This window comes from Columba livia, chromosome 17 (assembly GCF_036013475.1).
Source record: "Columba livia isolate bColLiv1 breed racing homer chromosome 17, bColLiv1.pat.W.v2, whole genome shotgun sequence".
Taxonomy (NCBI): domain Eukaryota; kingdom Metazoa; phylum Chordata; class Aves; order Columbiformes; family Columbidae; genus Columba; species Columba livia.
This window is the reverse complement of record NC_088618.1, coordinates 8,761,585-8,788,452: the sequence shown is the minus strand read 5'-3', so window position 1 is coordinate 8,788,452 and position 26,868 is coordinate 8,761,585. Positions and strand designations below refer to the sequence as shown.

General features: G+C 58.0%; 2 protein-coding genes across 18 annotated transcripts in view; one reads left to right on the top strand and one right to left on the bottom strand.

Annotated features, from left to right (window-relative positions):
• LOC102090107 (immunoglobulin lambda constant 3) overlaps positions 1-12,765 on the top strand; it is a 19,625-nt gene extending 6,860 nt beyond the window's left edge. For 7 of the 17 annotated variants that reach the window (XM_065033120.1, XM_065033125.1, XM_065033127.1 and 4 more), the window contains 2 exons: positions 10,570-10,603; positions 12,278-12,765. In XM_065033120.1, the coding sequence (XP_064889192.1) occupies positions 10,570-10,603; positions 12,278-12,600 (357 nt within the window). In that variant the 3' untranslated portion in view covers positions 12,601-12,765. Of the gene's footprint in view, positions 1-2,303; positions 2,456-2,595; positions 2,890-4,447; positions 4,599-4,738; positions 5,033-6,614; positions 6,762-6,901; positions 7,195-8,558; positions 8,620-8,758; positions 9,064-10,567; positions 10,604-12,277 lie in introns of those variants that run through there. The other 10 variants (XM_065033128.1, XM_065033129.1, XM_065033134.1 and 7 more) reach the window with 8 other exon arrangements.
• On the bottom strand, positions 12,275-26,868 carry LOC102084899 (carbonic anhydrase 15). Its single transcript, XM_013367434.3, has 8 exons — positions 26,623-26,868; positions 24,917-24,952; positions 23,563-23,733; positions 23,164-23,324; positions 22,354-22,446; positions 21,982-22,048; positions 21,636-21,802; positions 12,275-20,951 (listed from the first exon to the last, which is right to left on the bottom strand). Exons 1-8 carry the CDS (start codon positions 26,687-26,689, stop codon positions 20,733-20,735), a joined length of 981 nt encoding a protein of 326 aa, XP_013222888.2. The 5' UTR covers positions 26,690-26,868; the 3' UTR covers positions 12,275-20,732.

Genomic DNA, 26,868 nt, shown 5'->3' with positions numbered 1-26,868 from the left:
CCTTCCTTATGTGCCCTGTGTCTCAGGGCTGTGATGATGTCCCCAGTGTGGGGCCCTGGTGCTGGAGAAACCCTGGCTGGGCTCCTCCCCACTGCGCAATATCCACGTGAGGGGCAGAGGAGCTTGGGACAGTGTGAGGAGCCGGAGCCTATGGAGTTGCCCAAGAAAACTTTTGCTGCATTTCTGTTGCCCTGGGCTGAGTCCTGCCTGGGGTACTGTGGCACTGCAGCTGCCCTGGGTCGTGGGGCTGGGTGTGGGGCAGGAGAGCTTCTGCTGCAGCCCCTTGTCCTCACATGGGTCTGGCTCAGCTGCCCACAGTGTCCCTGAGGCAAACCACCTAGATCTGCTCTAGGAGCAGCAACAGTGCTTATGGCTGGTACCAGCAGAAGGTACCTGTCCCTGTCACTGTGATCTATCGTGACACCAACAGACCCTCGGGCATCCCTTCATGATTCTCCAGATCTGTGTTCAGTTCCACGGCCACGTTAACCATCACTGGGGTCCAAGCCAAGGACGAGGCTGTCTATTACTGTGGTGGCCACGACAGCAGCAGTTACAATCCCATGGTGACACAGAGCAATGAGGAACTGATACAGAAACCTCCCACCATTGCAGGGACCAGTTAGGAGCCTCTGCGGTCCCACAATCACCCATCCAGGGACGTCTGTGCCCCTGGGGCACTGTCTGACTCCCGTCTTCTACCCTCTCTCCTCTTCTTCTCAGGTTCCCTGGTCCAGGCAGCACTGACTCAGCCGCCCTCCGTGTCCACAACCCTGGGAGGAACCGTCCAGATCACCTGCTCCGGGTTTAGCAGCAGCAGCTATGCTTATGCTGGCTGGTACCAGCAGAAGGTCCCTGGCACTGGCCCTGTCACTGTGATCTACTGGGATAACCGCAGACCCTCATACATCCCTTCACGATTCTCTGGAACCAAGTCTGGCACCACGGCCACATTGACCATCACTGGGGTCCAAGCCAAGGACAAAGCTGTCTATTACTGTGGTAGCACCGACAGCAGCTACAATGGTGATACAGAGCAATGGGGAAATGATACAAAAACCTCCTGCCATCACCGGACCACTTAGGAATCTCTGCTGTCCCCGTTTGATGGTGGGGCAGATCCCTGCCATGGCCCTGCCCTGTGCTGCAGGTGGCTGTGTCTGGTGTCCTGCTTGGCTGTCCCTTAGAGTCCCAGGTCTCTGCATGCCCCAATCATTTGGGGAGGGGATATACATCATGTGGGAATGTGCCGTTCTCCATGGCCACATTAACATTAACCCTTGGCACCAGGCTGAAGTTGTCTCTTGCAGTGCCAGCTGGAACACCGGTGCTGAGGAGGGTCACAGTGACTCCCAGCACTGGGGAAGGGAAACACAAACCCAGTCTTGCCTCAGGGCCCCTCAGGTGCCATCTGCTGCTTCTCGGACATGGTGCTGGAGCAGCACAGGTGCCTGTGACTTGGATCCTACCGTGGGGCACACGCTCTGCTCCAACAGATCCCCTCTTTGCTGCCCAAGAGGAGACAGCTGCCCCACAGCCCTGCCCTGCCAGTGCCTGTGGGGTCTCTGTGCCCTGGGCAGTGTTGGGGGCAGGAAGGGGTCATGGGTGTGGGGACATTTCCCACAGGCAGAGCAGCTCTTGGGCTGAGCATGAGGCTCCCAAAGGTGGCTGTGATCCTTGTGCCCTAGGTTGGAGCAGGGGTGACTGGGAGCTGCCCCAATGGCTGCCAGCAGAACTCCTGGGCTGCCACAGCTCTGCATTTGCCCAGTGTTGGCCTATTGGGCTTATGAGTGGCTCGTGGGGAGAAACAGCTGGATCCTGGGGCTCGGTGTCGGGTGGCTCCTGTTGTGCTGGGGAGTGGGTGGGCAGGAAGAGCAAAGGTCTCGAGTGGTGGGTCTGGACTGGCAGGGAAAGAGCCAGAGTTGAAAAGCAACAGAGCAGGAGGGTATGGTAGGGGCCTGGGACACCCATAGAAGGGAAAGAGGCCAAAAGTCGGGTAAGGGCTGCCTGGGGATGGCATCATTTCAGCCCCATCACTGGCAGCTGTGAGCACTGACTGCCCCTGGTGCCTGACTTTTCTATGCAGGGCTTTGGCACTGCAGCTGATCGGCCTAGGTTGCGGGATAGTGGGGTCTGTGCTGCTGTGTTTTGGGCTCTGAGCTGGGCTGTGTCTCTGCTCCGTGCCCGAGAACAAGCTCCGTGCCCGAGAACAAGCCCGCTGCATCTGGAGTGGTGGGGCTGGGCGGGGAGAGGATGGTGCGGAGAGATGCGCAGGCAGGATCCAGCCCCAGTGTGGGGTCAGATTTGCATGGAGGGGCCGTGCCCGGGACAGGCGGGGGCTTAAAAGGGGGTCAGTGTCTGCAAACGAGCCCCATCGTCGTGGGGACACAGAGCTGGTGGGATCGCACCATGGCCTGGCTCCCTCTCCTCCTCGCGGTGCTCGCCCACGGCTCAGGTGACACCTCCAGAATCACCATGCCAGGCCAAGGCCTCTGGGCACAGGGGTTCTGTCCCCATCGCGCTGCCCGGGGAGGTCTGTGCTCCTGGGGCACTGGCTGACCTCCGTCTTCTCCCCTCTCTCCTGTCCCTCTCCAGGTTCCCTGGTCCAGGCAGCGCTGAATCAGCCGTCCTCGGTGTCCACGACCCTGGGAGAAACCGTCCAGATCAGCTGCTCTGGGAGCAGCTACAGCTATGGCTGGTATCAGCAGAAGGTCCCTGGCACTGGCCCTGTCACTGTGATCTATGGTAACACCAACAGACCCTCGGGCATCCCTTCGCGATTCTCCGGAACCAAGTCTGGCTCAACGGGCACGTTAACCATCACTGGGGTCCAAGCCGAGGACGAGGCTGTCTATTACTGTGGGAGCTACGACAGCAGCAGCAATGCTGCCACAGTGACACAGAACAATGGGGAAGTGATACAAAATTCTCCTGCCATCGCAGGGCCAGTTGGGAGTCTCTGCAGTCACCGTTTGACTGTAAGGCAGATCCCCACCACGGACCTGCCTTGTGCTGCAGGTGGCTGTGCCGTGTGTCCCTGCTGTCCTGTCCCTTAGAGTCTCAGGTCTGTGCCTGTCCCTAGTCTATTGGGGAAGTGATCACCCCCAGCAGTCCTGTCCCTGCTCACCCTGCAGGTCCAAGGTCCCCTGCACTCCCCAGCTGCCACCCAGGGCCCTGCCCACATGCCCCCTGCCCTGCTCCCTGCACAGCTGTGCCAGGAGCCCCCAGGGCATCAACCCAGGAGGTTCAGACCACCTCAAACTGTGGCCCCAGCACCCAGTGGGGATAATGTGACCTGGGCCAGGGAGCTGGAGGAAAGCTTTGGGAAGGAATGTTCCCCATGGGCACAGCAGCTCCAGGGTCATGCGAGAGGGTTCTGGGACAGAGCAGGGGTGGAGGAGGGTGCTCTGTCCTGCTGCAAGAGGAAACCATGGGCTACTCCAGCGTTGGGTGTTTGCAACTCTGGCCCCCTGGGGAGCCCCTTGTCCTGGGAGATGTCCAACCACAGCCCCATGGCAGCAAAGGACTGCCCAGCAGCGTGACCCTGTCCCTGTCCTGCTGCACGATCACCTGGCCTGGGGCTACTGCTGGGGACAAAGGTGCTATCTCCTCTGTGTCATGGGGTGCTGCTGGTTCTCAGCAGTGATATTTCCTGCGTCCCCATGAATGTGACAGGGACGAGTACAGGAGCTGGGGGTGAGTGTGTGTTATAGGTCCAGACTTTGGGTAGGGGTGCTGCCCCATGGGGCTGCAATTGTACTGTCTGCAGCTGCTGTGTGGACAGCCAGGTCCCAGCTGGCCTTGTCCCCCAGTTCTGTGCCCAGGACCATGGTGCTGGTGGGGATGGCCATGGCCTGGGGAATAGAGGGCATTGGCTGGGATGCACTGAGCACCCTGCATTCCTTGGGGTGAGGGCTGCTCTGTGCTCCTAACCCTGCTCTTCTCAGCCAGGCAACTTTAAGGTCCCAGGTGCTCATCTGTCACAGATAACATTCAGCTGAGGAGCTGGAGAGATGGATAGAAATGGGTCTTTGCTCCTGCCTTCTCCCAGCCTCTTCTGTATGGGGGGCCCAGCTGGACCTCAAAAATCTACCCCAGTGTTAAGAGCCTGGTCAGTGGCTTGTACTGCCATCCCCAGCATGGGTACCGGTTCATCTGCTTCCCACAACCCGTAGAGGAGATGTTGGAACTGTGGGCCCTGCATGTCCCTCACTATCCGCCCTGTACTCAGTACCCAGCTTTCCCACACCCGTTGGCCCTGCAGCCACTCGGCATAGGCCGGAGACAGTGGGGTCTGTGTTGCTGTGTTTCGGGCCCTGAGCTGGGATGTGTCTCTGCTCCGTGCCCGAGAACAAGCCCGCTGCATCTGGAGTGGTGGGGCTGGGCGGGGAGCAGAAGGTGTGGAGAGATGCGCGGGCAGGATCCAGCCCCGAGCGTGGGGTCAGATTTGCATGGAGGGGCCGTGCCTGGGGCAGGCGGGGGCTTAAAAGGGGGTCAGTGTCTGCAAACGAGCCCCATCGTCGTGGGGACACGGAGCTGGTGGGATCGCACCATGGCCTGGCTCCCTCTCCTCCTCGCGGTGCTCGCCCACGGCTCAGGTGACACCTCCAGACTCACTGTGTCCAGCCAGGGACTCTGGGCACAGGGGTCCTGTCCCCATCCCACTGCCCGGGGAGGTCTGTGCCCCTGGGGCACTGGTTGACCCCCATCTTCTCCCCTCTCTCCTCTCCTTCTCCAGGTTCCCTGGTCCAGGCAGCGCTGACTCAGCCGCCCTCGGTGTCCACGACCCTGGGAGAAACCATCCGGATCACCTGCTCTGGGCTTAGCAGCAGTAGCAATGCTGGCTGGTACCAGCAGAAGGTCCCTGGCACTGGCCCTGTCACTATGATCTACGGTAACACTGGCAGACCCTCGGGCATCCCTCCGCGATTCTCTGGCACGAAGTCCGGCTCCACGGCCACGTTAACCATCACTGGGGTCCAAGCCGAGGACGAGGCTGTCTATTACTGTGGTGGCTACGACGGCAGCACTGATATTCCCACAGTGACTCAGAGCAATGGGGAAGTGATACAAAATCTCCTGTCACCGCAGTGCCAGTTGGGAGTCTCTGCAGTCTCCATTTGACAGTGGGGCAGATCCCTGCCTTTGCCCTGCCCTGTGCTGCAGGTGTCTGTGCCAGGTCTCCTTGCTCACTTGTCCATTAGACCCTCAGGTCTGTGCCTGTTCCTGGTCTATTGGGGAAGTGATGACCCCCAGCAGTCCTGTCCCTGCTCACCCTGCAGCTCTAAGGTCCCCTGCACTCCACAGCTGCCACCCAGGGCCCTGCCCACATGCCCCCCTGCCCTGCTCCCTGAACAGCTGTGCCAGGAGCCCCCAGGGCATCAACCCAGGAGGTTCAGACCACCTCAAACTGTGGCCCCAGCATGCAGTGGGGAGGATGTGACCTGGGCCAGGGAGCTGGAGGAAAGCTTTGCCTTTGGACCCTGGGAAGGGATGTTCCCCATGGGCACAGCAGCTCCAGGGTCATGCGAGAGGGTCCTGGGGCAGAGCAGGGGTGGAGGAGGGTGCTCTGTCCTGCTGCAAGAGGAAACCATGGGCTACTCCAGCATTGGGTGTTTGCAACTCTGGCCCCCTGGGGAGCCCCTTGTCCTGGGAGATGTCCAACCACAGCCCCATGGCAGCAAAGGACTGCCCAGCAGCGTGACCCTGTCCCTGTCCTGCTGCACGATCACCTGGCCTGGGGCTACTGCTGGGGACAAAGGTGCTATCTCCTCTGTGTCATGGGGTGCTGCTGGTTCTCAGCAGTGACATTTCCTGCGTCCCCATGAATGTGACAGGGACGAGTACAGGAGCTGGGGGTGAGGGTGTGTGATAGGTCCAGGCTTTGGACAGGGGTGCTGGCCCCATGGGGCTGCAATTGTACTGTCTGCAGCTGCTGTGTGGACAGCCAGGTCCCAGCTGGCCTTGTCCCCCAGTTCTGTGCCCAGGACCATGGTGCTGGTGGGGATGGCCATGGCCTGGGGAATAGAGGGCATTGGCTGGGATGCACTGAGCACCCTGCATTCCTTGGGGTGAGGGCTGCTCTGTGCTCCCCACCTTGCTCCCCTCAGCCAGGCAACATTAAGGTCCCAGGTGCTCATGAGTCACAGATAACATTCAGCTGAGGAAATGGAGGGATGGATGGAAATGGGTCTTGGCTCCTGCCTTTTCCCAGCCCCTTCTGCATGTGAGAGCCCAGCTGGACCCCAAAAATCTACCCCAGTGTTAAAAGCCTGGGCAATGGCTTGTAGGGCGATCCCCAGCATGGTTAACGGCTCATCTGCTCCCTACAACCCGTAGAGGGGATGTTGGAACTGTGGGCGCTGCCTGTCCCCCACTACTGCCCTGTCCCCAGTGCCTGGTTCTCCCACACCGGCTGGCCCTGCAGCCACTCAGCACAGCTGAGAGACAGTGGGGTCTGTGTTGCTGTGTTTCGGGCCCTGAGCTGGGATGTGTCTCTGCTCCGTGCCCAAGAACAAGCCCGCTGCATCTGGAGTGGTGGGGCTGGGCGGGGAGCGGAAGGTGTGGAGAGATACGCGGGCAGGATCCAGCCCCGAGCGTGGGGTCAGATTTGCATGGAGGGGCCGTGCCTGGGGCAGGCGGGGGCTTAAAAGGGGGTCAGTATCTGCAAACGAGCCCCATCGTCGTGGGGACACAGAGCTGGTGGGATCGCACCATGGCCTGGCTCCCTCTCCTCCTCGCGGTGCTCGCCCACGGCTCAGGTGACACCTCCAGACTTACTGCATTCAGCTGGGGACACGGAGCACAGGGGTCCTGTCCCTATTCCACTGCCTGGGAAGGTCTGTGCCCCATGGACACTGGCTGATATCCATCTTCTCCCCTCTCTCCTCTCTCTCTCCAGGTTCCCTGGTCCAGGCAGCGCTGACTCAGCCGCCCTCGGTGTCCACGACCCTGGGAGAAACCGTCCGGATCGAATGCTCTGGGCTTAGCAGTGGTAGCAATGCTGGCTGGTACCAGCAGAAGGTCCCTGGCACTGGCCCTGTCACTTTGATCTATAACAGCAACCAGAGACCCTCGGGCATCCCTTCGCGATTCTCTGGCACCAGGTCTGACACCACGGCCACATTGACCATTGCTGCGGTCCAAGCTGAGGACGAGGCTGACTATTACTGTGGTGGCTACGATGGCAGCACTTATAGGCCCACGGTGACTCAGAGCAATGGGGAAGTGATACAAAATCCTCCTGTCATCACAGGGCCATTCAGCCATCTCTGCTGTCCCCCATTTGATGCTGGGGCAGATCCCTGCCATGGCCCTGCCCTGTGCTGCAGGTGGCTGTGCCTGGTGTCCTTGCTCAGCTGTCCCTTAGAGCCCCATTCTGTGCCTCTCCCCTCTTATTTGGGGAGGGGATGACCCCATCAGCCCTGTCCCTGAGAGGTTTCCCCCCTGCCTTCCTCCCTGCACAGCTGTGCCAGGAGCCCCCAAGGCATCCCCCCAGGGGGTTCAGCCCAGATGAAACTGTGGCCCCAGCACCCAGTGGGTGTGATGTGACCTGGGCCAGGGAGCTGGAGGAAAGCTTTGCCTTTGGACCCTGGAAAGGGATGTTCCCCATGGGCACAGCAGCTCCAGGGTCATGCGAGAGGGTCCTGGGGCAGAGCAGGGGTGGATGGGGCTGCTCTGTCCTGCCACAAGAGGAAACCATGGGCTGCTCCAGTGTTGGCTGTTTGCACCTCTGGCCCCCTGGGGAGCCCCTGGCCCTGGGAGGTGTCCAACCACAGCCCCATGGCAGCAAAGGGCTGCCCAGCAGTGTGACCCTGTCACTGTCCCTGTCTCTGTCCTTGTCCTTCTGCAGGATCACCTGGCCTGGGGCTATCGCTGAGGACAAAGGTGCTGGCTCCTTTGTGTCGTGGAGTGCTGCTGGTTCTCAGGGTGAGAGCTGCTCTGTGGTTCAGCCCTCCTCCGCTCACCCAGGCAACATTAAGGTCCCAGGTGCTCATGAGTCACAGATAACATTCAGCTGAGGAGCTGGAGGGAGGGGTGGTAATGGGGGCTTTGCTCCTGCTTTCTCCCAGCCCCTTCTGCATGGAGGGCCCAGTTGGACCCCAGGAATCTACTCCAGCCTTAAGAGCCTGGGCAATGGCTTGTACTGCCATCCTCAGCATGAGTACTGGCTCATCTGCTCTCTACAACCCATAGAGGGGATGTTGGAACTGTGGGTGCTGCACGTCCCCCACTACTTGCCCTGTACTCAGTACCCAGCTTTCCCACACCCGCTAGCCCTGCAGCCACTCAGCACAGGCCGGAGACAGTGGGGTCTGTGTTGCTGTGTTTCGGGCCCTGAGCTGGGATGTGTCTCTGCTCCGTGCCCGAGAACAAGCCCGCTGCATCTGGAGTGGTGGGGCTGGGCGGGGAGCAGAAGGTGTGGAGAGATGCGCGGGCAGGATCCAGCCCCGAGCATGGGGTCAGATTTGCATGGAGGGGCCGTGCCTGGGGCAGGCGGGGGCTTAAAAGGGGGTCAGTGTCTGCAAACGAGCCCCATCGTCGTGGGGACACAGAGCTGGTGGGATCGCACCATGGCCTGGCTCCCTCTCCTCCTCGCGGTGCTCGCCCATGGCTCAGGTGACACCTCCAGACTTATTGCATTTAGCTGTGGACACGGAGCACAGGGTCCTGTCCCTGTTCCACTGCCCGGGGAGGTCTGTGCCCCATGGGCACTGGCTGATCTCCATCTTCTCCCCTCTCTCCTCTCTCTCTCCAGGTTCCCTGGTCCAGGCAGCGCTGGCTCAGCCGCCCTCGGTGTCCACGACCCTGGGAGAAACCGTCCGGATCGAATGCTCCGAGCTTGGCAGTGCTGGCTGGCATTATGCTGGCTGGTACCAGCAGAAGATCCCTGGCACAGCCCCTGTCACTGTGATCTATGGTGGCAACCGGAGACCCTCCAGCATCCCTTCGCGATTCTCTGGCACCAAGTCTGGCACCACGGCCACATTGACCATTGCTGGGGTCCAAGCTGAGGACGAGGCTGTCTATTACTGTGGTGGCTGGGACAGCAACAGTGACAGTCCCACAATGACACAGAGCAATGGGGAAGTGATACAAAATCCTCCCACCATCCCATGGTCAGTTGCGAGTCTGTGCTGTCCCCATTTGATGGTGGGCCAGATCCCCGCCTTGGCCTTGCCCTGTGTTATAGGTGGCTGTGCCTGATGTCCCAGATCACTTGTGTCTTAGAGTCCCATGTCTGTCTGTGCCTGTCCCTGGCCATTTGGGGAGGTGATGACCCCCATCTGCCCTGTCCCTGCTGGGTAGCCCACTGCCCTGCTCCCAGCCCAGCTGCACCAGGAGCCCCTGGGCACTGGGCACCTCCACCCCCAGCCAGTGCTGGTTGTAGCCTACAAAGGCAGTGATTTCTTGGGGCAGATATTCACACAGTCCTTGCCAGGCCAGTTTTAGGATGGTTTATACTGCAAGGCTGCCTGGCACATCCTACCCTTTGCCTTCCCCTTTCCTTCCCAGCACATCTGGGTGAGCCCTGTGGCAGCAGCAGAGGATCCCTGGTGTGACCTTTGTTGCTCAGCCCCGGCAGCTGGGATGCAGCAGTCGTGTGTAATGTCCCCAGTGCACCTCAGGACCAGTACCCCCTCACTTGCCTCCACTCCCACCAAGGCCCGTGCCAGATAGGTGCTGAAGGGCCAACATCCAGCACAGCATCTCTCCTTCTCCTCCTTCTCCTCCTCCTCCTCCATGCCTCCTCCCAAGGAGAAGAGCTGGACTTTCAAGCTGAACGTTGTCCCCCTTTATGTCCCCTCCTAAAGTGGATCCTAAACCCCATGAAAGCCTGAGAAATGCTCAGAAACTGATAATATACAATAGTTGATATCAGCTTCAGCTAAATGCTTTGCATAGACAACTGCAGTGATATTTTTTGGCTAGTTTCAGCCTTATGCACAAAAGCATAAGCCTACCCAGAGCCAAACCAAACCTCTGAAACAGAAAGTGCCTCAAACCATGAAATCCTCGAAGCATCATTTATTTTCCAGTGACTCAGGAGATTCACTGATTCTGTCTGTTTCTATAACCACTGGCACAAACCACAACATTTGAATATTTTTGAGTTCAGGTTAAGCTGGTGCTGTTGAAAGCCAGCACTCCAAGAGTTTGTTTGCTCTGAGCTCAGCCCCCTGTGCCCTGTGAGATTGACACCACACTGGGAAAACACTTTACAAAGCATCAGCCAAGCCTTCCCTGGGGAATTTGAAGTGAATCAGTCTTAGCTGAAACCCACACCGGCTGACCCCTGCCTTGGCTATTGCAGCTGTAGAAAGGAGTCTGCATCCATCGCATGCTTTTCTCTGCTAATTCCAGCTCTTCCTTTCTACCAACAACTGATGCCTCCTCTCCTCTCACATCCTGCTGGGTCCACCAGGACACCATTCCGTCACCTCCATCTTTGAGCATTCATCAGGGCATCCCCATCCCATCACCTCCACCCTGGAGCATCCATGGGGCCCAGGACTGCTCCTGCCATCGGGCAGGAGGTTTTTGCACAGCCCTGTATCACTGTGTGGTATATTCGGCGCAGGGACCCAGTTGACGATTTCAAGTGAGTCGACGACTTCTTCTCAGTCTTTCTTTCACCACGAATTTGTGACATTTTGTCAATTTTGGGGGATTTTGGGTTTTTTTTCTTGGGCTTGGCGCTGGGCTGGGGTCTGCTGCCGGTTCGGGGACTGACACTAAGCGTGGCGTTGTGGGCTGTGTCTTGTCTCTGCGGACTCAGAGGGCTCTGGTGCACGCCACAGAGGATCGGGGGGGTATTTTCTCAAATGAAAAATCTTAAAATTTGTGTCTGAGAGAGCCTATTTCAGAAACGCAGGTTGAGGTCTCTTAGAAAGTCAATTTTTGTCTTTGTTAAAGAAATTAGTCATTAGTCTTAAGTCTAAGTCCTCAACTCTTCACCCTGGGGACTAAGTCCGTCAGCATTGGTGAGGAGCAGGGGCTTCTCTGCGAGGTCCCGTGGCCGCGGGCACTGCGAAATGGCAGTGGGCTGAAGTCACGGCCACCTTTGTGTTAAAATGGCACGTCCCTGGGATCTTAACCAAAAGTTTTCAGGGGTACCTTAAAGAGCCTGTTCTCCAGGTAAGTCGTGTCAAAAATGAAGATTGTTGTGTTGAAAAATGCTGCTAGGAACATCGTTTGTGTGTCTTTGTCTGTGATTTTTGAAAGAATTTGGCCAAAAATCCCAATCTGAATCAAATTACTAGGGGCGGAAGATGAGGAAAAATGTAATTTCTCAATTTCTCCGGCAGAAAGTTTTCAAGAGCAAAGTCCTCCTGGTTTTTTAATAGAGATCGAGATAGAGACATTGTACTTTCGAGGAGGCAGCAGAACCACCTCGGAAAGACAAAATCTCTTTTCTTCACCTTCCTTTGGGTGATTTGTAATAGCACTTTTTTCTGAGAAAAGTCTCAAAGTGTCAGAAAGCAGAACTGAGAAGAAAACAGGATGGTTTGTCTTTGAAATTTTGACTTTAAAACAAATTGCTGTGCAAAAGAAAAGAAATCAGTTTATGGCAGCTAACCAGCAATTTTGGTTTACATATGTGTATATATATATATGTGTGTATATATAATATATATAACATATATGTTTATGTAGATATTAAATATCTAAAATACATAAATACCTATATTATAGATGATATATAATTAGACATATTTATTGAAAATATATGCTATAATATATACTATACATAGTATATTTTATTTATGTAATATATGATAGATATATATGTACATAGATATGATGTATACTACCTGTATATATAGATGTCTGTAATATATAATGTGAACATGCACATATATATATATATGCACAAAATATATAGTATATATTTTTAAAACATATATATAAGTATATATGGGGTGTATGTATATATGTATGTGTATTATATACACATGTGTATATATACTTTTTAAATATATATAAGTATATATTACTTTTATATATATATATATATAACTTTTATATATATATAAATATATAACTTATATATTAAGTTTTAATATATATATGTGTATATATATTTTTATATATATATATATATACACAGATATATGTAAAAATTGTATAAGGAGCTGTATCCCAAATCTAAATATATTAGAGGTACAGGTGTGGGGGAAGCACAGAGTTCCTGGGCAGTGCCAGCAGGGCAGACAGGGGCTGTGCTGGGGCACAGGGTCCCCCTGACACCCCTGCCACTCTCTCCCCCTCGCAGACTTGCCCAGGTCGGCCCCTGAAGTCTCCTTGTTCCCACCATCCTCTGAGCTGCTGGAGCAGAACAAAGCCACCTTGGTGTGTCTGATCGAAAACTTCTACCCTCGCGATGTGACCGTGGCCTGGCTGGCTGATGGCAACACCATCACTGACGGCGTGAGCACCAGCCAGCCCCAGTGGCAGAGCAACACCAAGTACATGGCCAGCAGCTACCTGACGCTGACTCCTAGCCAGTGGCGGAGCAAAGAGACCTTCACCTGCAAGGTCACGCATGCGGCTGGCAACGTGCAGAAGACCGTGAAGAGAAGCGAGTGCTCCTCCTAACCCTGCCGGGACATCCCTCAGCCCCTCACTGGCCCTGGCCCCCTTCCTCACTGCTGGGGGCAGCGACCCCCTGCAGCACAGATGTCTCTCATCACGTCCCCCTGCCCCCGGCTCCTGTCCCCCTGCCCTCAGTGTCACATGAATAAACATCAACACTGAACTAGCGCTGGCTCAGCATCCTTGTCTCTGTGTCCTTGCAACACACCCGCTCCCCCTGCGCTGGCCGACATTGCCCCAGTGGCACCAGTATGGAGGCGGGTGGGTGGGATGGGAACACACGTGTGCACGCGCACACACACACACACACACACACAGACACACGCACACACATGTTACCAGGGGTGCCCAGGGCTCCCTGCAGTTCTTGCTCACCCCCAGGGATCCCACTGACCCGCCCTGGCACTGCCAGGACCAAGGGACGAGCAGCTTGGAGCATCAGCCTGGTCTAAGCTCCCATCCTGGCAGCAAGCATGTGGCCCTGGCTGTGTCAGCCTTGTCCCTCACCTGCTGGCCTGTGGGTACCTTGCAGGGACACGTGGCTTGTTGTGGGGCCATGGCCAGCCATGTTCCTTTGCTGGCCAGCCCTGGCTCTACCCCATGTCGTTGGTCACCCCTCTGTCACCCAGGATAGGGGTGCTGGTTCAGCTGCAGGGACATGCACCAGTCCGTCCCCTGCACCTTGTGCCACAGCAGCCAGGGCCCCTGCACGCCACATGCCCCGTCCTCAGCACAACCCCAGGGAAGTGTCCCTTGCGCATAGAGTGACACACAACCACAGCTGTGACGAGCACCAATGCTTAGCTGTGGGGACCCCATCAGAGCTGCACAGGGAACAGGAGCACCTGGCGACTCTGTATGCAGTTCTGGGGAAGATGTCCCCTCCCCAGCCTTTTGGTAAAGGAGGGACAGCCCCACTACATCCCCCTCTCCAGGCTGCGCCAATGCCAGTGGGATGCCCACCCCCAGCAGACTTTGGGTTGCCACATGTCCCTGCAAGTGCTTTCTGGGAACACAGAATCATAGAATTGCAGAATGGTTTGGATTGGAAGGGACCTTTAAAAGGTCATCTAGTCCAACCCACCCTGCCATGAGCAGGAACATCTTCACCCAGATCAGGTTGCTCAGAGCTCCATCCAGCCTGGCCTTGAATGTCTCCAGGGTTTGGGCATCCACCATCTCTCTGGTCATCCTGGGACAGTGTTTTACCATCCTCATTGTAAAAAAGATCTTCCTCATGTCTAACCTGAATCTCCCCTCCTTTATTTTAAAACCATTACCCTTTGTCCTGTCACTGCCCCGGGAAGGCCGGGGGCCAGCCAGCACCTTCACTGTGGGACGGGCAGTGCATGCCTTGACCTTGCTTGGGGCAAAGCCTCCAGCAGCCAGTGAGGAGAAAGCACCACTCTGTGCAGTGTTGCTGGCTGTGTGTCCTCCCTGCTGTGTCCATCTGTCCTGTCCACCCCAGTGCCTCTGTCCTGTTCACCTTAATGCCTCCATCCACCCATCTATCCATCCTACTCACCCCGATCCATCCTGACATCCCACGGGTGGTGCCTGTCCCTCGGTTACAGGGCACCAGACCCAAGCTTTTCACAGGCTCAGTTTGGGATGGGTCCTACTGGGCTAGGGTCTGGCTTTGGCTCCTGTCTGGGAGAGCAGAGCACAGGCACGTCTCCCACTTGGGAGGCAGGAAACCTCACTAATTATTGATTAAAAGATTGTGCTAAATCTTTTCCCTAAGCAACAACTGGCAAGGAAAAAATCTGCTGAATTATAGATCAGTGGCCCTGGCTTCTCCAGGGCCTCCCTACTCCCTCCTGCCTGCAGCACCATGAATTTCCAGCCATGGTTTTACCCATGAAAAGCCCTTCAACAGGGCTGTAGAGGTACCACTGGGAATCACACTGAGATGCAGGGCCTGATCCAGCCCTCACTGGGGAGGATGCCTGGGTGGAAAACGCTCATCCTGCCCCCATAGCCGCGCTCGGTGGGGTTTTCTGGTGAGCAAATGTGCTGAGTGAAACCAAAACCCGCATCTCTCCCAGCTGCAGCTCTCACTCTGCCATCCCCTGCGCTGCAATTTTAAAGACTTTTTAATTTTTGTTTTCCCAGCTTGCCATTAATTTTAAAAAGAGGGGGATCTAATTTAGTAAATGAGATGCTTCGGGAAAGCTTTAATTAGCTGCAGAGAGAGGCAGTGGGTCCCATGGTGGGACCGGGGCTTGGCGAGAGCTGCGCTCCCAGGCTGAGGCTCACAGGCAAGGGCTTAACAAGGTCTTCAGTGGGGTTTAATAAACCCCGGTGGTTTAAACACTGTTTAGAGGGGCCCCATGGCCAAGACCAGCAAGATGGATGCGGGGATGGAGGCAGAGGGGGGGGCCACGGGAGCTCTTACAACCTTCACCCCAAAACACCCCCAGCCTTCACAGAGCAAAGCTCTGCTCTGGTCCCCAAAACCTGCCCTGGGGTGGGGACAACTCCTGTACCTATGGCCTTGCATTTGGGGGTGCCCATGCTGAAGCCCCTCTATGAGAGACATGTACACACAGGTTGGTCCCCCAAAACCAGCCTGGGCTTGTTCGGTCTTTATTTATTGTGCAGGAAACAATTATTTTGCAAATATAATAGGCTCAGGCAGGATCTCTCAGCAAAGCAATTTTTTTTAAATAACAGTATTGCAACACCAGGTGTTCTACCTAAAGGCAGGCACACATAATAGGGCAAAAAGCCCCTGCTTATATCCCCCTAAAATCCCAGACCCAATTTTCCTCCCCTGTTCCCCATTGGTTGGGTACTGCAGGGTTTACAGACTACCCCAACGCATACAATACCCTTCCCCTTATCAATCTATTTAAGGTATGGATTCCTGGTACTTTGGCTACCCTTCCCCCTGAATTAACTTGTAAATACAGCTATCAGTATGCATACAGGTACCAGTATATATTCCGGGAAGAGACTGTGTTTTACATTAAGGATTCATAGTCCGATGTCTCTCGGTCCTTCCCCCTGCTGGGGTCAGGCACCGGGTCCTCAGTTATGTAAAAACAACAGTTCTTCGTTAAATGTTCCTTATAATTGCACATCACTCGGTGATTTCCGCAGGCCAAGGTGAGCCCCAGCATCTCCTGTCAGGAGGATTTAGGGGCTCCCTGTGTGGGGACGTGGCGGGAGCAGAGTGAATGCACCTGGGGCTGATGAAACACCTTGTCTGCAGAGACATGGGTGACGTGGCGCAGCCAGAGGGGTTGGGGACATCCCGCCTGCCCTCCCCGCAGCAGCTGCAGCCGCCCAAAACAGCCACCGTTCCTGGAGGCAGCAGGGCTGAAACTCGAAAGCAAGAGCTGGGGCTGAGAATAGCTCTAGCCCGGGGTGGGGGGAGCGGGGCAGAGCCAGAACACTTTGGGGTGGCCGTGGGAGGACGGCACGAGTCCCCCTACTTTGTTACTGCGCCTGTGCCGAGCTCAAGGCCACACCAAACAAGACATACCCCTGCACCCCATTGTGACAGCCCCCCGCTCACGTAGCCACCTTCACCGAAGGGTTTGGGGACAGGCTGTGCAGAGCCCAGGCCCCACCAGCCCCCCCCAGCCAACACCGCCACACAGCTGTGCAGCCGCGGGGCATCCCCTGGCTAAATTTACTCCTCACCCGCCACAGTCTCCAATCAGAAACTCGAATGGGGGGGCAAAAAAAGGAAGCGAAACTGTCTCCAGTGAGTGCTGACGTGTGAAGGCGAGTGGGTGCCACACTGACAAACCCCAAATCGGCTCAGCCCCGAGATGGTTCTGGCTCTGTGCTGGGACCAGCTTTGTCCCTGCCTCAGCGGGATGTCACCTCGCAGGGTCATCAGCAACCGCAGTGAGGGGACAGGGCTTGGGACAGCCAGAGGCTGCTCAAAATTGGCAGGGCAGGGGACCAGGGACCCACTGGGGGCTGGTGCCAAGGCTGGTGGGTCTGCGTGCCTGTGCTAGGGTGCATATTCCCAGCCTGGGGTCACCCCTCTTGCACACACACAGTGGCACATGTACACACACACACCCTTCCCAGTGACCCCAGTGCATCCAGCTGCCCTGGCTGGGCACCGCTGACCCCACACACACGGGACCAGGGACAGGGCTGACCCTGATACTGCTCAGCTCGTGCCCTTGTCCCCCTGTGCCACTGCCAGGGCCGCCTGCTGCCACCCCACTGCCAGGTCACCCCAAATCCTCTCTTATTGGCTGAATTAAAATAATCAGCCTCTGCCTCCTGCCAGGCAGCCCCTCAGCTGGGCTTATCTGTCAGTCTGACCTGCCAGGAGATGCACGGGACAGTCGCCAGGTTCCCACAATACTGGGCAGATTTCCCCAAATCCGTGAAATAAAACATAGGTTATGAATGAATAAAATGCAGGTTATAAATTATAAAATACAGGTTATGAATTATTACATACAATGAAACATCCCCTGGGCACACCCCAAAACAAAGCCCCAGCTGGAGACAGCCACAGAGCCCAAGGCCGAGGTTTATCACCCTGCAGTTGAAAGGGAATTAAACGAAATAAATAAATGTTTGAAGCTGGTGTGGCTGAAAACACAACCTGAGCAATCAAGCCCATTTGCAAAGGCCAGAGCATTTGCATAGCTCTGTCAAAACAGCAACCGTCGGTGCAGCTGGCATCCGGCAGGAAGGCACCGGGAGGGGCAGCCGGACCCCTCGCTGGGGGTTATTTAGGTGTGTATTAAACTATCCACAGCCTGGGGAGAGGCAAACAGCCCCAAAGACAAATACCCAAGCTTGTAAACAGGTTGTAAACAAGCTGAACCAACTCAAAAATAAACACCTTTCAGCTGCTTCAAAATATTTATCATCTCAAATTTAGTGTGATAATAAAATAAAACTCCCAGCAGAGTTTCAGCCCTGGTCTGGGGACCAAGCAAACCCTTGTTTTGTGCTCATATTTGGTGTAAACACCCACATCTCCCCAAGCAGGTGTGCTAATGGTGGGGTTTTATCACAGGGCTGGTGCTACTCATCTGCAGTCATTGAGTTTCAGCCCTTGTTAGGACTTCCAAGGTAGGGTTTTTTTAGGTTAACGTTAAGATATTTCTAGGTAGGAAACATTGGTGGCAGGGTGACAGCAAGGCGGTGGCAGTGGTGGCTGATGGGTGTGACGGAGGCAGCCGCTGCAGTCCTCACCATGCCCTTGGAAGGGAACAGAAGGGTTTGACTCAACTGCTTAGGGAGGACTTCAAGCAAATTTGGTTTTCTCCCCTTCTGTGGCCCGCTGGGGTGAGCAGCGCCAGTGCACAGCGCCAGTGCACAGCGCCAGTGCACAGCTTCTGCAGCCAGGGCTTGGGGGACAGGAGGGGAATGTGGGGTGCACCCCCGGCTGGTCCCTGCACCCCAGCCAGTGTCACCCTCCCCAGCAGCTGTCCCACCCTGAGCAAATGTCACCCACCCCAGCCACAGCAGAGCCCCAGCCCTTTCCTCTTCCTCTGCAGCTGCAGTAGGGGAAGAACATCAGGTTTAAGCATTTCTGCCATGTTTTGGGCACTTTTGGCCAGGCACCCCAGGCTGGCCGTGACCAGGGGAGTGCCGATGCACATCGCTGCCCCACTAGCTGAGCCGGTGCTCACCCCAAACAGCTGTGCCGACCACAGCCCCGCTACTCGGGAACAACTTTTGCTAAAATTACAGCCTGGCCAAAAACAAGAGCCCGCTTTGGCCAAACACCAGCTGGGAGCCAGGAATAGCCCTGGTACCCACACGTGTCACTTGCTCAGCACAAACTTTACAGCACGTGGCATCCAGAGCATGGCTGCCCAGCTGTGCCATGGGCAGCGCGGGAAAAGCCATTTTTTTGGCGCCAATTCAACAATGGCTTTTGTGTTTGCTGTGGTTCCAAGTCCTTTCCCCAGGCTGCCAGGGCAGCCCAGTGTTCCTGGTGGAAGACACAGCATCTCCCCAAATTTGGGGTCGCAGCAGGCTGCACAGTGTGTGCAGAGCTCTCAGCTGCCAGGACCCTCCTGGTGCCTCTACTGTCCTCTGCCATGGCCACCATGGCCAGCCAGGGTCGATCCCCAGGCGACGGGACACTGAGCACAGGGGTATTTGCTCCCAGGGCTCCTGCCAGGTGTTTCAGCCACCTCCCGCCCTTGGAGAGCCACAGCCTGTGCCTTGATGGACCCCCCAGGGCAGGCAATGTCTGGCCCCACTGCCCAGGTGCCCTCACACCCTGGGCTGACACTGGAGTAGACTGGGGGTGCTGCAGCTATTTGGGGCTCACCATGGCTGGCCACGTCCTGCCGTGCTCTGCGGCTGAACCCATCACCACCCTGGGCTGGACCCAGGCACGTTTGTGGGGCAGCCACCCCCTACACCCTGTGGATGCGAGTGGCTGGGGCTGGGCCGTGCAGTGTGGAAGGGGACACGGGAACTGGGGGAACGGTGGAACATGGAAAGATGTAGGGACACAGACAGCATGGAGGACGCGGGGGGGACATGGGCGGAGAAGGGACACGGGGGTCACAGGGGGAACAGAGGGCAGAGCGGAGGGGCGCACAGGCGGGACGGGACTCGGGGACACGGGTAACAGCGCCGCTCGGTGACAGCGCCGCTCGGTGACAGCGCCGCCTGGGTGCCCTCAGCCGGTGGGCGGGCGCCCCCTGGCGGCCATGGCAGCGCTCCGGCACGGTGGGGACACGGGGCCAGCCGGAGCCCCCGAGGCGCTGGCAGTCCGGGCTGCCCGTGGACACACGGGGCGAGTGTGACCCCACACCTGCCGGCTCTCACCGGCCTGAGCCGCCAGCGCGGCGGGGACAGGCGGCCAGAGCTGTCACCTGCGCTAACGAGGTCCTTAATGACAGGGCAGCACACGGCCCGGAGCGAGACTGCTGCTTCCAGCCGGCACAAGCCGGAGCCCGGCGGGAGTTACCGAGCTGGTGGCCGCTGCCACCACCACACTGCGGCAGCACATGGCACCCCACATTCAGCATCCTGTGGGTGCTGCACACCCAAAGACACCCAGCAGCCCAGGCTCTCCTCGCCAACCAAGGTGGCTGCTCCAAGACCCCAGACCTGAGCTCTGGGGTGGCTTGATGGAGCCCCAGCACTCTCAAGGGCCTGCGAGCACCCCAGCATGAGGACTGGGGGGTCTTCAGCTGAGCCACTCCGTGCTCTGGAGAAGCTGCTTCCCCACTGTGGGCTTCAGAGGGAGCCCAAGCCTCATGCCCAGAGGATGCTCAGGCCCCCTGCACCCACGGGTGCTGCAGCCACCTCTTGGGCCAGGACCGTGTGCTGGCAGCAGTTTCCCCTCAGAAATGATGAAAACCTCAACCCGCCCTTCCCTGCTCCCAGATAACAACCTGTGCTCTTATGACCATAACTCAGGACGAGACAGGAACATGCCTGCAGCTTCAGCACATTAATTATGAACCACTCCATTCGCCTGGGCCCTGGCTTTGCCCCTGCCTTGCCAGGCAGCACTGAAGCGGTGCTGGCAGGTGCAGCTATTTCTGCCAGCGTAAAATTAGCTCTGTGGAAAGGGCCATCAGTTCCCTCTGTGCTGCCCCATCCCTGTCAGCCACCCCAACCGCAGGGAAAGCAGCAGGACAGTGTCTGCAGGTACAGGGACTGCGAGGACCCTGAACCACACGCATGGCCAGGGTTTGGCTCCAGGGATTCATCGCACATGTAGGACAGAGGAGTCTCACACCAGCCTGCGCAGCCATGCACGAGGCCAGTATCCCCCAGCGCCACCCAGGCACTGTCCCCCAGCTCCCTGCCCACTAATGCCACACCCCGGTGGCAAGCACCCTGCCCCAGCAACACCGAAGGGACACGGAACCAAAGAGGCAGTGATCCTTAGCCATCAGCAATGACCTCGGCTTTATTCCAGCCCCCCCAGCATCCCCTCCTGGTGTCTCCTACCACAGGGTTACAGGGCCAGTGCAGGGAGGCTCCGGGCTTGCAGAGATTCACCTCTGCAGAGATCCAAATTTGCAAAATCTTCACCCAGCTGAGGTCTTGACGTGCTTTTTTTGTTTTTTTTTTTTTTTCCCATGTACCGAAGAACCAGGTGTGTTTCCTTCCCATCACCATAGCAGCAGAGCAATGCTCGTGTGGAGACTGGTGAAAGGCCAGGACAGACCCTACAGTGCTGGTGACAAGGGGGCGAGCAGGGCCAGCAGGAGCAGGGGGGAGAGGAGCTGGTGGTGGCCGCCACACGGGGACCCACTGCTGGCCGTGGCCGCCCTGGAGGCAAAGACCTTCCGGCCATGGAGGGGCTGCGGCGGGCGGAAGTTGTTGGTCATTTTTAGGAGCGTGGAGCCAGCGGGTGGGAAGTGGAGGGTGCTGACGAACGCCCGCAGCTGCACAGAGGGACAGGCAGAGGTGGCTTCACCGTGTACCCCAGGCCCCCAACCACTCGTGATCCTCCTTTTGTCCTGCCCCGAAGCCAATGGCACAGGACCCATGGCACAGCCCTGTTTCAACGGGGTCTTCCTGCCACCCCTCACTGCCCTCCCAAGCCCAGACCCCAAGGGTAAGTGCCAGACCTGGAGGGTAGTGCACGAGCCAGGGTCTTACATGGATCGAGTCGTGAGTTTTAAAGGAGCTAATGGTGGTTCAGTGCCTGTGCTGAGCACTTAAAGAGCAGCTGGCCCATGACACCCTCAAGGAAATACATCTGCTAAGATGCTTGGGTAGCAGAGGAGAACTCACTCCATCAATGCATCCATCCGTCCATACATGCATCCACCCACACCACCACCTCCCTGGAGCCTCTTTGCTCCAAGAGTTTGCTCCCATTTGCCTTTCTGAACATCAAGGTTGGGCAGGAGAGCACTACAGACAGGATTTCTCCCCTCTGGCAGGTAGCCATGGCTCCATTACTTAACCCTCATAAAATTAATTAACTGCCAAGTTGCCAGGAACATTATTAGAGATTACTTTCCCTGTGCTCTTGCTTAGGGGGTCAAGAAGGACAAGGAGAGGGGCCCCCCGGGGTGTCCAGCCTTTTGGCTGCCGGAGCGTGGGGCTGTGCGTGCTGGTACCTGCTCCTGACCGATCTCCACCAGCTCCTCGAAGAGGGTCCAGACAACGACCTCGCTGCAGTCGGGGGTGGTGAGGGAGCCCTGGTAGCGGTAGTACCTGGAGAGATGGCGGGCAGGCGGCAGCAGGGTGCTTAGGCGGAAGGTGGAGGCCAAATCCACAGAGTCACCTGTGGATAGAGACATGGGCACCCAGCCTGTCCTGTGCCAGGGACATGGCAGGGACAGCAGGGACATCCCACCCGTTTCCCTTCAGCCAGATGGCCCCACAAATCAGCAGGTCCCCTCCACCCAAACCCACCAGGGTTTCTCCCCTTTCCATCCCTGGCCCAATGAGGAGGTGACTCACCAGCATGGGAGATGTTCCTCAGCCCCGCCACGATGGTATTGTAGTTGGTGTTCGGGGTTTCAGAGGCCTGTGGAGGGGGACAGTAAGAGGCTGGGGCAGCGCAGAGCCAGGTCACCCTGCACAGCTGAGCGTCTGCGGGCAGAGCTGCCCCGACCTGTGTCACCGCAGAGCAGCAGAGGGGATGGATGAGCCTCTCGCATGAAGCCGGCAGCAGGGTCGTGGCACATTTCACCACTGATCTTCCCTGGCACCTCCTGGCCTTGACCCAGCCTTCCTGCCTCTCCTCACTCTCTGAGGACAGCCATACAATGACCGCCCCACCTGTTCCCAGGGCGTCCCCTCCACTGGCAGCATGAGCACCCACAGACCCACCTGGAAGAAGATGCCGAGGACAGCCAGCCCGTTGGGATGCCCCTTGGCCTCTGCCAGCGTCCGGTACTTGACATTGATGTGGACAATGTGCAGCTGGGGAAAGCATGGAGGGGCCAAATGTGGGCAACTGCCCCTGGCCGACCCACAGCAGTGGGGCACTTGCCCATGGATCTCCCTGCCCAGCCTGGAGCAGACAGACACGCAGCCGCCCACCACCCAGCAAAGCCCTCCCAGTCCCATGGGTGCTTCCACGGGTGGCTGCTGGGAGGATCAAAGAACCCCATAAAGTCAGCATCCTTTGAAGGAGGTGGGGGAAGTGGGCCAGTGGTCCCAGGGCATCCATGAGCCACAATACATAAATTTTGCTCTCCTCTGGTAGATAATTAATATTTTAGAGGCACAGAGCTTTTTTCACCGAGAAGGGTCCCAACGGGTTTGGCACAGCATGCTCCTGCGCACTCTTGCTTGCACATGCTGACTCAGTGTGCAGTCCTGGGGAGGAGCAGAGACCCCAGACCCTGCTGAGTGCCCCTGACGAGGCAGCTTCATCCACACATGGTAAAGAAAAACCTTGAGTCTCGTGTCAACTGCATTTTAACTGCCCAGGTGCCCTGTGCAGCAGCTGTGCATGTCCCACCATCAGCACAAGGCTGTCCGTGGCAGGAAGCACAGCTGAACCTGCTGGTGCAGGGTCACTGAGCCTGGCCAATCTGCTGTGTGCCAACCTTGGGACACACCAGCATCACACCTTCCCCTCACACCAAGGACTTGGGCCACCTGGAGAGTGCAAGGGTGGTTTTTCTCGCCTACCTCCATGGGGAGCTGGTGCCCATCCAGGGTGTGCTCAGAGCCGTTCCCGGCTGGGCTGCCCCAGTGGAAGTGGAGCTGCAGTGCCCGGTACCTGCCGGGGAGGCCCCCACTGCTGATGGTGATGTGCTCAGGGACAGACTCGCTCTCCAGGCTCAGCATCACTGCAAAGGCAGCGGGACAGAGCAAGGATGGGGGTTAGGATAAGGGTTCGGATGGGGGACAGTGCTGGCATACCTGGATTAATCCTCCCCAGGCTTAAGCCCAGCACTAACAAATCCACAGGGCAGGAAACACCCCAGGACCGCGGAGCTGAGGGCAGGAGCACTCAGGAGAGGAACCCCAGCCAGGATGGTGCTCAGGGAGCCAGGGCAGGGGAGGGTGCCCGGCCACAGCACGCACCCGTATGCCCATCGTTTGCCAGCCTCCACTTGCCCGGGGGGGCCTGGTCGTAGCCCTCGAAGAGAATGTCCCCAAGGCCACCGTCCCGCTGCAGCTGGCGCCTGTCAATGTTCACGGGGGACTGCTTGTCACCGCCACATGTGGCTTTCAGCTCCTTCCAGTGGCTGGGGCCTGCAGAGGAGGAGCAGAGACACCACGGGCAGCCACCGAGCCACTGCCACCCCCAGGGGACACGAGGCTGAGCGTGGCCCTGAGGCAGCAGTGTTGGCACCGCCGATGTCTATGCTGGAGGGTTCTGTCCAGGGAATGGGCCCCCCCGGCATCTCCAGCCCCATCCACCCAGGGGACGCCCAGTCCCAGGGAGCTTCGGGCATCCATCTGTGTGCACCGCTGGCTCTGCTCTGGAACACATTACTGCTGGGCAGCCACTCACCCCTGCCTCCTGCCCCCAGGCTCAGTCCTGTCTCCTTCTCTTCTCCTTTCATTACTGCAGGCAGCTTTTTGCCTGGAAGCCCCAGGAGCCGCAGCCTGGCTGTGCCACTGCCCTGCAGGGTCCCTGGCATGGTGCTGGCCACACAAATTAGCCAGTGCCTTCATTAGGGACCGTTCCCTGTGGCCCTGCTGTGGGCATGCAGGTGGCTCCATGCTGCCCAAGCTGCTTCCTGCTAGTCCTCTGAAACCTGTCCTGCCAAAATCTGCCCTCACCACCAGCCTGATGAGGTTAAATTGCCCATGATGCTGAGCGCTGCTCCGGTGGGGATAAGCGGAGCCCAGTGATTCGCACTTGCCGGCCATGGCTGATGTGCTACAGCAGCTGGGCATAAGGTACATGCACCCAAGAGCTATAAAACTGTTGGGCCGTAACAGCTGATTAAATGCTCCTTGATCCTTAATTAACCTTTTACAAGCTATTTGCATGCTTTGAAACAAAGTGCTCCTGGCCATGCTTCACTTCCCCAGCACAGGCAGGGCTTACTGCCTGCCCAAATGGAGCCAACCCTCCTCATGCTGGGACCCCATGGGCACCCTAATGCCTGCTCCTCTCTGGGGTTGCTAATGGCATCTTTTAAGTTGGGCCTTAATTTTCTTCAGATGAAACAGGGAAGGCTGTTGCTGCCCTGGGAGCACCCAGACCAGGCTTGCAGTTGGGCTGGGGCTGAGTCTCCCGTCTCTGCATCAGCATGTCTGGGAGTCAAGCTCCTCTAATCACACCCCCTTAGTGTGATATGGGTGAATTCACCCTTCTCCAAGCCACACTCCCCGCTGCTGCCCAGGGCAGCCAGGCAGGGGAAACATAGGGGTCCACACCCAGCACAGCCCCAGCACCCCCCATCCCGCACAGGGCAACACTCACCACATTTGGGGTCCTGCGAGTCATAGCACCACTGCCCTATGGGGAGAGGAGAGCTCAGGGCAGGTGATGGAGACAGGCACCCTCTCCCCAAACCCACACACAGCCATGCCCACCCCCCGCAATGGCCAGGACACCCCTCATTGCAGCCAGGGGTCCCACCAGCATTCATTTTCATCCTAGTTATTCTCAGCACTGGTGTTTTCACGTGTTCGCACCCTCCCTGCCTCCCCCGTCTGCTCCGCAGGGAAACCTCCCTCAGCATTGCTGCTGCAAGGCAGCCAAACCTCGCTGCTGTGGGGCCGTTCCCCCCTTTCTCATCCTGGGGAGCTGAGGCAAACCCTCGCCCCACACCAGACGTCTTGCCCCCCCTGGGTGAGCAGGGAGCTGAGGGGGGGCTGCTGCAGCCCTCTCCCAGTGCTTCCCACGGCTGCCCACGGGTGGGCTGGCAGCAGCAGGCAGGGGGTGGCGGTGGGCAGGCCTGAGCCCACACTGCGGGGACAACGGCTCTCCCCATCATTAGGGACACCTCAGCCAGAGCTGCCAATCTCCCACCAGGGGGGCTGCCTGTGCTCAGGGTGGCTACAGGGACCATGCACTTGATTCAGGTGCCGGTGCATAAGGTGCAGGAATGCCCAGGGGATGCCCAGGGGATGCTCAGGAAGATGGAGCCCAGCTCCTGCTGCCTGCACATCTGCCCAGGGCCACCAGCTCTGCAACGGGAGCTGGGGAGCACACCCCTTCCCTCCTCAGCTCTCCTGCTCCTGGCAGGAGGCACAGAGCTGGTGTTCGGACCCCCAGGGCCACCCTACACGAGTGGTCTGTGCTCACGGCTGGAGGGCTGCAGGCGAGCTGAGCCACATTCTTGTGCCGGTCACAGCCGCTCAGACCAGCAGATTGCAGGCAGCCCTGCCTTTCTCCACCTGTGCTGCTCATGGCCCCAGTCTGCAGCACCACATCCAAATCCTCACTACAGCAGTACAGGAGACACCAGCCTCAGAAGAGAGCCGGGAGCAAGTTGATGCAGGACTCAGAGGCTCTCCAGAGCAGGGACCTTCCACTTTCCTCCCTGTCCAGGCAGAAGCTGAGCTCCCAGGAGACCTTCGGATCTGCACCCACCAGCCCTCACCCAACCACGAGCATCCTCTGGCGGGAGCCAGGGCAGCACTTGCTGCCACCGCTGGCCCAAATGCAGGTGAGCACCCCAGCGCTTCATCTCCGGGATGGCAGCACCAGTTTGCTCAGAGGTTTCATCCTCATCTGTGTTTCCTGATGGTGCATCTGTGGGGCAGATGGACTGAAGCCCAAGACCCAAATACCTGAATGTCCACCCAGCCCAAGGGGACCCCAGTGCAGACACCTCCTGCCAGGACAGAGTCCCAGGTGGGCTGAGACCTCCCAGAGCCTGGTGGCACGATGGGGACATCCTCCAGAGGGAGAAGGATGGTGGGAGGGCAGGAGAAGGTTCCCGGGCCAGAGCAGGACCCCCAGTTCCTGCCTCCAGCCCCACTGGCACAGCTGCCCCGAGGACCCCAACTCTGCATCACCCCCTTGGCACACGGGAAAAGGACGGGAATAAGCAGGGCTGGCACAGGTGCACCGCAGCCCCCCACCCCGCGACCGCCCCTCCTTTCCCATCGTGGGGACCTCCTGGCCCCTCCGGCCGCCCCAGATGCCCGGGAGGAGGGTGGGGGGGCAGCGCATCTCACCTCCCGCGGCTGCTCGCACGATGAGAGGCAAAGTCAGGAAAGTTATCCCCAGCCCCTGCGTCCCCATGCCGGCGACAGGGACGGGCAGGGACGGGCAGGCGGCCCCGCCGCGACGCCCCGTCCTCCTCCGCAGTGCGCCCGGGCGGGCGGCGGGGCTGGGGCGGGCGGCAGCTGCCAGCGCCCAGGCAGCCCGGAGAAATCCTCCGCTCCAGCCTGTGCACTGCTGTTAAATATTCATCACAAGGG

Coding starts and splice junctions, on each gene's coding strand:
- LOC102084899 (XM_013367434.3), bottom strand. CDS start 26,689: ATGGGGACGCAGGGGCTGGGGATAACTTTCCTGACTTTGCCTCTCATC. Junction 23,734..24,916: donor CTCGCAGGACCCCAAATGTG/GTGAGTGTTGCC, acceptor CCTCCTCTGCAG/GCCCCAGCCACTGGAAGGAG. Junction 20,952..21,635: donor TGGAGATCGGTCAGGAGCAG/GTACCAGCACGC, acceptor CCCTCTGTGCAG/CTGCGGGCGTTCGTCAGCAC.